Source organism: Aureococcus anophagefferens, assembly GCF_000186865.1.
Source record: "Aureococcus anophagefferens unplaced genomic scaffold AURANscaffold_5, whole genome shotgun sequence".
In the NCBI taxonomy this organism is placed as follows: domain Eukaryota; class Pelagophyceae; order Pelagomonadales; family Pelagomonadaceae; genus Aureococcus; species Aureococcus anophagefferens.
The window spans coordinates 6,077-17,179 of NW_008705565.1; the positions used below are offsets into that span (position 1 = coordinate 6,077).

Consider the following 11,103-nt stretch of genomic DNA (forward strand, 5'->3'; position numbering starts at 1 on the left):
TCCTCGCGGCCGTCTACCAGAGCCTCAAATCGCCCATGGGCGTCGCCGTGTCGCCGGAGGAGAACCTCCTCTTCTTCATCGACGACACCGGCGTCTACCGCGGCGACCTCGAGGGCTCCAGCGACAAGACCTTCGTCGCGGAGATCCAGGACGCGCGCTTCTGCGCGGTCCTCTCCGAGTCCGCGCCGACGCCCGCGCCGACGCCCGTGCCGACGAGCCGCCCGTCGCTCGAGCCCACGTCGGCGCCGTCCTTCCCGCCGACGCCCGTGCCCGTGCCGTCGCCGACGTCGGCGCCGTCGCCGCAGCCCACGCCGGAGCCGTCGTTCATGCCCACGTCGGAGCCGACGTTCCTGCCGACGACCTACCCGTCGTTCGCGCCGTCGTCGGCGCCGACCACGTCGCCGACGCCCCTGCCGACGCGCCACCCGTCGCCGGCCCCGACGGGCGCGCCGTCCTACGCGCCGTCGCCCAACCCGACGCTCGTGCCCGTGCCCGAGCCCACGGCCGTGCCGACGAGCCTGCCGACGCCGCAGTGCTGGCTCGAGATGAACAAGTGCGGCTACTGCGACGGCTCCGCGGGCTGGGAGTGCGTCGGCGAGGCGCCGCCGACGTTCAAGCCGACGCCCGCGCCCATCACGCCGACGGGCAAGCCCTCGGAGAGGCCCGTGCCGTCGCCGACGGCGGGGCCCGAGCCGGCGCCGACGGCGTCGCCCGTCGCCGCGGCGAAGTTCGTGGCGCCGACCTCGGCGCCCTTCGCGACCATCTCCTTCGCCGGCGCGCCGTCGGCCGCGCCCGTCGCGCCGACGGCGTCGCCCCTCGCGCCGACGTCCGGGCCGACGCGCGACCTCGTGCAGTACCCGACGGTCGGCGCGCCCGGCGCGCCGACCGCGACCTACGGCACGGACCCGCCGACGCTCATGCCGCTCCCCGACGAGCAGCCGCCGCCGCACGCGAACCAGACGCACCACCAGAACCGGACGTCCTACCCGACGCTCCAGGGGTCGTCGTACGCGGCGCCGACGTTCCCGGGCTTCGCGCCGACGCGCCCGCTCCACACGGGCGCGCCGACGCTCATGCCGCTGCCCCCCGGGCCGCCGCCGCCCCACGCGAACAAGACGCACCACCAGACGCGCACGTCCCACCCGACGTCCGAGCCGACGCATACGGCCGCGCCGTCGTTCGCGTTCGGCTTCTCCGAGTACTGCTCGACGGGCGACGACGACGACACGGAGGTCACGGAGCAGGTCGAGCAGGACGGCAAGAGCGACTGCGTCGACATCTACGAGCGGACGTCCATCCGGACCATCGCCTACCAGGCGCCTTCGATGATCATGAACCCCGCCAGGGCGGGCTGGGTCGAGTTCGACTTCTGGGTCACGTCGAACCAGTGCGTCTTCGTCTACCTCTTCGACACGAACGACGGCGTCAAGGCGTCCTGGTGCGACGACACCGCCTGGGCCGCGAGCGGCGGGTCGAACCTCGACGACGACGAGGACGGCGTCATGCTCCTCTACGACCGGCCCCTCAGCACGGCCTGCGAGTGGTCCGACGAGTCCTGGTACAAGGAGTCCTACTTCGCCTACACGCAGGAGGCCTGGAACACGTACCGCGTGCGCTGGGACCCGGACGACTGCGACGGCAAGGGCGGCGTCTACACGACGGGCACCGACGCGAACGGCAACGTCAACAAGCTCGACTTCTGCTACAGCGACGACGACGACGCGGGCTCGCTGAGCGACCTGAGCCCGGCGAGCCTCAAGGCGGGCCTGCAGCTCCAGACCGGCGACAACTACTTCGCCAACCTCCGCTACTCGAACTAGCGCCCCGCGCGCTCGAGACCCCGCCCCCCCCTTATTATCTATGCCGTTATGATCGGGCACGCGCGCGCGCGGGCGTGGGCGCTCAGAAGAGGTCGCTGTCGTCGTCGGGGACGTCGTCGAAGAGGGCGCTCGGCTTGGGCGCCTTGGCCGTGGACCGGCGCTGGGGCGCGGCGGACGGCGGCCGCGCGCGGGGCTGGGGCTCCGAGCGCCCCCGGGGCCGGGCCGGCGACGTCGACGGGACGGGCCGCGTCGAGAGCTCCTCGGGGTAGTTGTCGTCGTCGTCGTCGCCGTCGCCGTCGTCGCCGGGCGGCGGCGGGTCCGCGGCGGCGTCGTCCGCGGGCAGGCGCGCCGTCGACACGAGCTCGAGGAGGTCGTCGAGGTCGCGGTCGTACTCGAGGACGTCGACGTGGGGCGCGCCGCCGCCGCATGTCGCGGCGCCCGGCGCCCGGGGCCCGTCGGCCCTGGCCCACGCGGCGCGGGCCTCGCCGAGCGCGCCGTCGACCTTGGTCGTCTCCCAGGTCTTGAAGGCCTCGGGCATGTCGACGTAGGTCTCGAGGAGCGCGACGGCGTCGTTGTGCTGCGCGGCGACCTGCTCCTTGGCGCGGCTGTAGAGCCGGTCGTAGACGTCGGCCTCGTCGCGGCGCGTCGCGTAGGTCTTGGCGCGCGCGGAGATCGTCGGCGCGAAGGTCTCGTGCTCGTGGCCGGGGTCCGCCGCGGAGCCCGTGCCGCCCTTCTTCACGGACGACGAGTTGAGGTGGGCCGTCGCCGCCGTCTGCTTCGACGCCGGGTCGACCGTGAGCTTGCCCTCGGCCTTGAGCTTGGCCGTGATGCGCATGGACTTCTTGTTGAGCGTCGGCGCGAACGTGAGGTCGCGCGTCTCCGCGTCGTCGACGAGCTGCTTGCGCTGGAGGCGGCGCACCTTGGCCTCGTCGGCGTAGCTCTGCAGGTCCGCCGTCGTGCGCCGGGACCCGTGGCTCTGGCGGAGGTACGCGGTCGACTTGGCGGCCGCGGCGAGCCGCGGCGCGAACGTGCAGTCGCGGAGCTCCTCGGACCGCTCGCGCTCCCGGAGCTTGGCGATGCGCGCCTCGAAGCGCTTGCGCATGCCGTCCTGCATGTCGACCATGGTCGTGTTCTTGCGCTTCGCGTTCTCGAGGCGCAGGGACCGCGCGCAGAGCGCGGGCTCGAACTTGAGGTCCTTGAGCTCGCCCGCGAGGTTCGCGTTCTGCTTCGAGTTGACGCTCGCCTCCCGCGCCTTGTTCGACGCGTAGAGCCGCGCGACGAGGCCGTCCCAGTCCTTGGGCGCGAACTTCTTGGAGGGCGGGGAAGCCGCGGGGCCCGGGTGCTTGGCGCGCCAGACCTCGTAGGGCGTCGGGCCGCTCCTCAGGCTCACGGTGACGGTCGGCGACCCGCCGCCGCCGCCGCCCCGGGGCGACCCGCCGGACCCCTTGCCGTTCCCGAGGACGCTGCCGTCGTCGTCGCCCCAGTCGCGCAGCGACACGCTCAGCCGCTTCATGACCTCGGGCGTGCTCACCTTGGGGCCGCCCTCGGGGGCGCCGGCCCCCAGAGTCTCGAACTCCTCGTCCTCCGTCGGGAAGCTGCTCTTGGCCAGCACGCGCGCGAGCTGGTCCACGATCTCGTCCTCGCCGCGGAGCTCGTCCGTCGCGGCGACCATGGCTGCGACGACAGGCTCTCAGACGTTCCTGCGGCCGCGGGCGCGCTCAGCGCCGCGGGCTGCCCCAAGATACAGGCTGAAGGTGCTGTGCTCGCTAAAACTTTCGAGCAGCGGCGCGGCGCCATCCATCGTCGTCGAGTGGCAGAAGGCGTCTTGCCGCGCCGCACCGGTTCTGCGCAGCCGCAAAAAGCACGTCGCACGAAGCGCGCGGCCTCAAACGACGCGACAGCAGCAGAAAAACCGAGCGCGTGCGCGCACCTCGCAACACGAAACAGCAGCAGGACGGCGCCATGACGGAGCTCGCGGGGCGCCTCACGGTGTCGAACCCCGTGCCGCAGCTGCCGCCCGGCGCGTCGTCGCCGCGCGACAACGCCGCGCTGCTCCACGTGGCGCCGAACAAGAGCAAGTACAGCACGCCCTCGGACAAGATCGTGCTCATCCTCGTCGGCCTGCCCGCGCGCGGCAAGACGTTCGTCGCGCGCAAGGTGCACCGCTACCTCGAGTTCTTCCACGCGGTCAACGTGCGGCTCTTCAACATCGGCAACTACCGGCGCAAGCTCCTCGGGGACCACCACCCGGCGGAGTGGTTCGACCCGAAGAACGAGACGGGCGCGCGCGAGCGCAAGCTCGCGACGGACGCGGCGCTCGGCGACCTCAGCGCGTGGCTCGCGGAGGAGAACGACGGCCGCGTCGCCATCCTCGACGGGACCCACTCGACGCTGGCCAAGCGCAACTACGCCTACGACAAACTGCGCAAGCTCGACTGCAAGGTCATCTTCCTCGAGTCCATCTGCTCGGACCGCGACGTCGTCGAGCGCAACATCGTCTCCTGCAAGCTCGGCACGCCGGACTACGTGGGCATGTCCGAGCGCGACGCCGTCGAGGACTTCCGGCGGCGCGTCGCCCAGTACGAGTCCAACTACGAGACCATCGACGCGGACTGCCTCGACGGCGCCGAGAGCAACCGGAGCTGGATCAAGATCATCGACTGCCGCCGCTTCGTCATCAACAACATCCGGGGCTACATGCCCGGCCGCCTCGTCCAGTTCCTCAGCCACCTCCACATGGAGCCCCACGTCTTCTACTTCAGCCGCCACGGCCAGTCGGAGTACAACGTGCTCGGCAAGATCGGCGGCGACAGCGGCCTCTCGGCCGCGGGCGACGCCTACGCGAAGAAGCTCGCGGAGTTCTGCGTCTCCGAGGTCACGAAGGCGCCCGACGGCTCCGAGCGGCCCGCGCGCCTCTGGACGTCGACCATGCGGCGCACGCGCGAGACGGCGGCCTACATCGCCCACGAGAAGACGCACATCGACTACGAGGGCGACGACGTCGGCCACGCGCAGGAGTGGGTCCAGCTCCGGATCCCTCGCGTGGTCGAACCTGGACGAGATCTTCGCGGGCGTCTGCGACGGCATGACCTACGCGGAGATCGAGGAGCACTACCCCGAGGAGTTCAAGCGGCGCCAGGACGACAAGCTCGCCTACCGCTACCCGCGCGGCGAGTCGTACCTCGACATGATCCACCGCCTCGACACGATGGTCCACGAGATGGAGCGCCACCGCGAGCCGCTCCTCATCGTCGCGCACCAGGGCATCCTCCGCCTCCTCTACGCCTACCTCATGGGCCTCTCCCGCGAGGAGGCGCCCTACGTCTCCATCCCCCTGAACACGGTCATCCGCCTCCAGCCCAAGACCTACAGCTGCGACGAGGAGCGCTTCCTCCTCATCGCCAAGCCCAAGAAGAGCGACGGCCAGGACGAGCCCGCGGTCGCGCGCGACGACGACCCGCCCTCCCACTGATCCGGCGAAGTAACGCGCATGGAAATCATTTCTCGCCCTTGAACTTCAAGTTGAAGCATACGATGTAGGCGTTTCGAGGAGAATTGAGAGCATGGCTCGTTAAAGTATATGGGCTCTCCCGCGCTCGCCGGCGCCCTGGTCGCCGCCGTCGTGCTCGCCGGCGCCGGCCTCTGGGCCGGCATCTCCATCTCCTGCGAGGAAAAGTACGAGGACGAGGTAAAATGAACTTTCCATCCTTGAGTTCTCCATGTTCTTTTATGACATCATAGTGCGAGAGCTTCGACGCCGGCTTCCCGACGATCTCCATGCTCATGCACCACCCGGACGCGCGGCGGGCCATGCGCGGCTGCTTCGCGACGTCGAGCGTGCTCAACCTCGCGAGCGACCTCGGCCTGGCGGACGCGCTGGCCGGCGGGCGCCTGAGCGGCGCGGGCGCCGCGTGCACCGTCCTGTCGGCGGTCGCCGCCGTCGGCAGCTTCCTCGCGCTCCTCATCTGCATCGGCACGAACCCGCGCGGGGCCCCGCACATCACGGCCTGCGTGACGTGGGCGTTCCTGCGCATCGTCTGGGGCTGCCTCCTCCTCCGCGCGCTCGTCGACGCGACGCGCGGCAGCGCGTTCACGATGGTCCGCGTGCTCGCGGGCGGCGCGCTCCAGCGTCCTGTGGCCGTCACGACTTTCGAGAGATTTGGGGTGGGAAAACAACGAGAATTCGTTACCGTCATGCTTGGTAGGCGCGCTCGCGTTCCTGGGCTTCCGCCTCGCCGTCGCCGCGCCGAGCGGCGACATGCCCGGCCACCTCGAGCTCGCCGCCGTCCTGGGCATGCTCGGCTTCGAGCTCACGCTCCTCCCGGAGGCCGCGGGGTGCCAAAGCGACGGCCGCGTCGGCGCCGTAACGTGAGCCCCCCCTAGCGGCCGCGCGGGCGGGAGACGCGGCCGCCCCGCGTCACGGTCGGCGGCTCGCCGTCGTCGTCGTCGTCGTCGTCGTCGTCGTCGTGGGCCGGCGGGAGCTCCTTGGCGAGGACCTTGCCCTTGGCCTTGGCGGCCATCTTCGGCGCGGCCTTCTTCGACGCCTGCTTGCCCTTGGGCGCCTTCTTCGCCGCGGCGGGCGCCTTGGCCGGCGGCGGCTCGGCGGTGTCGTCGTGGGCCGGCGGCGGCGGCGGCTGCTTCTTGGCCTTTTTCGCCGGGGGCCGGTCCGCGTGCGCGGGCGCCTTGCGCTTCGGCTCGTCGGCGTCGAGGGGCCCCTCGCCGGGCGGGGGGGCGTCGACGTCGACGGTCGACAGCGTCAGCGACGCGCCCGTGGGCCGCGGCGGCTTGCGGCGCTTCGCGCGCGGCGCCTCGCCCGGCGGCAGCGCCGCGTCGCCGACGTACGCGAGCACGCAGCCCGCCCTCGCGTCGGCCCCGTCGTCGTCGTCGAGGGCGTCGCCGCCGTCGCCGCCGCCCGGCGCGCCCGCGTCGCCCAGGTCGTCGTCGACGAGGCCGTGGGCCGCGAGCGCGAGCGCGTCCGCGTCGTCGGCGTTCGGCCGCCGGACGAACCGGAGGTCGCCCGAGCCGCGCGCGGCCGCGAGGACCGCCGCCTCCGCGTCCCCGAAGGGCCCGCGCCAGCGCGCCGCGCGCTCGACGACGTCCCGGAGCTTCTCCCGCCGCTCGCCGTCGAGCGCGTCCCGCGCGGCCGCCGCGGCCGCGGCCGCGGCCGCCGCGTCGTCGTCCGCGGGCGGCGCCGCGGGCGCCGGCGCCGGCGCGTCGGCCGCCGCCGGCCGCGTCAGGGCCCGGAACTTGGCGTTGGCGCGCTCGACGTCGCCGTCGCCGCCGACGATGGCCATGCCGAACGGCGCGGTCTCGAAGACCCGCTCCCAGGAGATCTCCGCGGGCGGCATGGGCTCGTAGACCGGCCGGCGCCGGCCCGCCGCCGGCGGCCGGAGCTTGCCGCCGCCCCGGGCGAACTGGGCCTGGGCCGCGCCGCTCGCGCTCCGCTGCTGCTCCGCGGCGCGCGCGAGGTTCACCTGGCTCAGCATCGGCTGGAGCACGGACACCATGTGCTGCTGCTCGAGCTGGAGCCTAGGGGGGAGGCGACGCGTCGGCCGCGCGCGGGCGACGGGGCGGGCGCGGGGCGACGCGCTGCGCCTGGCGCGTCTGGAGCAGCCGCAGGTAGTGGTTCGCGTCCTGCTGGGCGGCCTCCGTCGGCTTGTCCGCGGCGTTCTCGTAGCCCGCGGCGGCGAGGAGGCTGCGCAGGTCGTTCATGTTCGCCCCGGGGATCGCGTTCGGTGAGGCGCGGGGCGCCGGCGGCGCGGGGTCCATTGCGCACGGGGCAGCTTTTTGAGTTTTTCGGGTTGAACATTTCATTGCACACTCAATAGCAGCCTAGCAGCCCCTGAGGAGGCTGGGCCCAGCAAATTCTGCGCGGGCCCGAAGTCGAGCTCTCGTCGTCGACGATGCGGGCCCTCGTCGTCGCGCTGCTCGCCGTGCCCGCCGCGCGCGCCGTCGTCTGCTCGAGCTACGACGGCGACCGCGTCGCCTGCTCGGGCTGCGTCTCCAGCGGCGAGTGCGTCTACGACGAGTCGAGCCAGCGCTGCGACACCGACGCCGACTCGAAGAACTGCGACGCGTCCATGCCCGGCATCACGAGCGTCGGCGACGATTACGGCGGGAGCGTGACCCTCGCCCCGAGCGCGTCGTGCCCCGAGGGCTGGACGGCCTACGGCGCGAAGTGCTTCTACGTGCCGGACGCGCCGAATTCCTGGCCAGAGTGCGTCGCGAACGAGTGCGCGCCGGGCTGGCTCGCCTGCGTCGACGACGAGGACATGAATGCCTTCATCTACGAGACCTTCATCAAGAACCGGGACCGGCGCCTCTGGATCGGGCTCAACGACGTCGACGTCGAAGGCGAGTTCGCCTTCTCCGCGGGCATGTGCGAGGGCACGTACTACCGGAACTGGGACGCGGGCGAGCCCAACGGCTGGGGGTCCACGGGCGAGGACTGCGTCATGATGACCCAGTACAACGCCGTCTGGAACGACGGCGACTGCCTCGCGACGACGAACTCGAATACGGACGTGCACTGCCTCTGCGAGAAGTGGGGCCACACGCCCGTGCCGACGGCGGCCTGCGGCATCTCGAGCATCGCCGTGACGTCCCCCGGCGCCGGCGCGGAGATCCGGGTCGGCGAGGACGTCGTCGTGACCTGGACGAGCGAGGACTGCGTCTCGGGCTTCGTGCACGTCGAGCTCTGCGCGTACGAGGCCGGCGGCGACGTGACCTGCGACGGCGCCGCCGTCGTCAACGCGGACCAGCCGACGACGTCCTACTTCTTCAACACGGGCAGCGCCACCGTGCGCGTCGAGGCGCTCCCCGCGTCGGGCGCGGGCGCGTACGCGTTCTCCGTCGCCGACGACGCCGCGCGCCACGTCGCCGCGAGCTCGCCCTACTTCACGCTCGTCGGCCCGGACCCGACGCCCGCGCCGTCGGCGGCGCCGACGCGCGCGCCGACGGCGCCGTCGCTCGAGATCACGAGCGTCGGCGTGATGGCGACGTGCGTCTCCGGCGTCGCGTGCGACGTCGCCTGGGCCTACCGCGGCGCCGCGGCGGCCTGCGCGACGCTCGACGTCGCCGTAACCGACGTCGCCGGGGCCGTCGTCGGCTCGACGACGACGCCGAACGACGGCTTCACGACGCGCGTCACGGCGGGCGACGCGGAGGTCAGCGACTACACGCTGACGCTGCGCTGCGCGGACGACGCCGCCGTGGCGGCCTCCTACGACTTCCGCGTGTCCTACACGCCCGCGCCGACCTTCTCGCCGACGGCCGCGCCGACGCGCGCGCCGTCGACCGCCGCGCCGTCGGCCGCGCCGTCGCGCGTCGCGGCCTCCAAGAAGAGCGATTCGGCGGACGCCGCGAGCGCGTCGGCGCTCATCGTCGTGCCCCTCCTCGGCCTGCTCCTCGTCGGCGGCGCCGGCGCGGCCTGGATCTACTCCAAGAAGCGCGAGCGCGCGCTCGCCGCCGAGGGCGCGCGCGCCGCGCAGGGCGACATCGAGTTCGCCACCGTCGCGACGCTCGTCGAGGACGACCGGGGTCCCGAGAAGGAGCGGTACCTGTAAAGGCGCGCGTTTTGGTGTGTCGAGACGACTGCGGACTTACCGAGGCCGGCGGCGCCAGCAACTTTGCGTCTTCGACACACGATCACGCGCGCATCGAGCGACACGATCTGCCAGAGAGCGCCGCTGCCAGAAGCCCCGAAGAAAGCATAAGCCCAGCCCCGAGGCGGATAATGTCCCAAACTATGACCACATACATCGAAAAAACCAAGACCCTAAAGACGAGCCTCAGCACCGTGAGCCTCGAGGGCGAGGCGAAGGTCGTCGTCGCGCGCGTGGAACAGTCGAAAACGTTCCTGGCCAAGTACCAGGCCTGCGGCGTCGCCGTCGCCCTCGCGCTGGCCGTCGCCGCGGCGTCGCACGCGAGATTCGACCTCCCCGGCGGCGCGCCCGGCCCGGCGCCGGCGCCGGCGACGACCGGCGCCGGCGAGTCGCCCGAGGCGCTGCTCCGCGCGGGCTTCTCGGAGACCGCGGGCTTCTTCGCGCAGTCCTGGTGGCTGCCCGGCGCCGCCGTCGTCATGCCGACGCCCCAAAAGGCGACGCCGCCGCCGCCCGCGCCGAAGCGCCGCCTCTGGCGCCGCCGCGGCGCCGCGGACTCCGTCGCGATCGCCGCGTTGAAGCAGTCGGACGCGCTCCTCCGCAAGGCCCGGGGCCGCGGCGCGAAGATGCCCGTGCACGGGGCCCAGTTCATGGACGCGATCGCGGCGCTCATGCCGGCCTTCCAGGTCTTCGGCTCCGCGATCCACGCGGCCGCGGCGAAGGACGTCCTAGGGAACGTCGAGAAGCTCCGCGCGAACGGCGCGCCCGGCATCCCCGTCCACCGGGGCGTCCTCGACGACGTCGCGCGGCGGAACGAGGGCCACCCGGACAGCACGACCCAGGCCTTTGTGTGGCTCAAGCGCATCCTCCGCTTCACGGCCGCGTTCTTCGACAATCTCGTGAAACGGCCGGACCTCGAGCTCAACGCGTGCCTCGTCAAGGCCTACGAGGTCCACCTCGGCCCGCACCACAACGTCATCATGCGCCAGATCGCCGTCGTCCTCATGCAGATCATCCCGGACCGCGCGTCCATGCTCGCGTGCTTCGACGTCGACGACATGGCCGCGCTCGAGCCCGTCCTCAACCGGTGGATCGACGGCGCGCTGCCGCTCATCGCCAAGATCGACCAATTTTACGAGATGAACGGGCTGAAGCGCTAAACTTTGGAGGTACTTTAGCGAGGTTTCGGCCGCACGGAGAACAGCCGGACGTCCGGCGGGCAGCCCGCGCGCGCGTCCTCGGGCAAAAAGTTCTCGACGACGTCGAAGCTCGCGAAGAGCGCCGCGAAGAACAGATCGTCGTGCGGGTTCCGGTGGCGGTGCGCGAGGAGGCACAGGGGCACGCCGCAGCCGTCCAGCAGCGCCGCGAGCGTTTTGAGCAGCGGCGCGTGCAGCTCCGGGTCGTAGACGACGTCCGACGCCAGCACGACGTCGAAGGGCCGGCCCGCGATCGCCGCGGGCAGCGGCTCGAACCAGTCCAGCGCCAGGGCGTCGACGTTCGGCGCGTCGTTGAGCGTCGCGTTCGCCTCGAGGAGCGGCACGACGTCCGGGACGTCGCTCAGCGCGACCGACGCCGCGTAGCGCGCGGCCCCGATGCCGACGGCGCCGACGCCCGAGCCGAGCTCGAGGCAGCGCTTCCCGGCCAGGCGTCCGTCGACGGCGCCGCAGCGCACGTAGGCGAGC

The 11,103-nt window shown here is 72.3% G+C and overlaps 3 protein-coding genes across 3 annotated transcripts; 2 read left to right on the forward strand and 1 right to left on the reverse strand.

Annotated features, from left to right (window-relative positions):
* Positions 1-3,902: 3,902 nt before the first annotated feature.
* AURANDRAFT_2314 (hypothetical protein) lies at positions 3,903-5,211 on the forward strand (the record flags this gene model as incomplete). Its single annotated transcript, XM_009036486.1, has 2 exons — positions 3,903-4,741; positions 4,794-5,211. Coding segments are annotated over 2 exons (1,257 nt in total), but the record flags the coding sequence as incomplete, so codon positions are not given.
* A 988-nt stretch (positions 5,212-6,199) lies between these two features.
* Positions 6,200-7,327, reverse strand: AURANDRAFT_62420 (hypothetical protein; the record flags this gene model as incomplete). Its single annotated transcript, XM_009037108.1, has 1 exon — positions 6,200-7,327. The coding sequence occupies one exon, from the start codon at positions 7,325-7,327 to the stop codon at positions 6,200-6,202; it is 1,128 nt and encodes a 375-aa protein (XP_009035356.1).
* A 396-nt stretch (positions 7,328-7,723) lies between these two features.
* On the forward strand, positions 7,724-10,592 carry AURANDRAFT_71102 (hypothetical protein; the record flags this gene model as incomplete). The annotated part of the gene is made up of 2 exons (XM_009036550.1): positions 7,724-8,523; positions 9,549-10,592. Coding segments are annotated over 2 exons (1,844 nt in total), but the record flags the coding sequence as incomplete, so codon positions are not given.
* Positions 10,593-11,103: the final 511 nt, after the last annotated feature.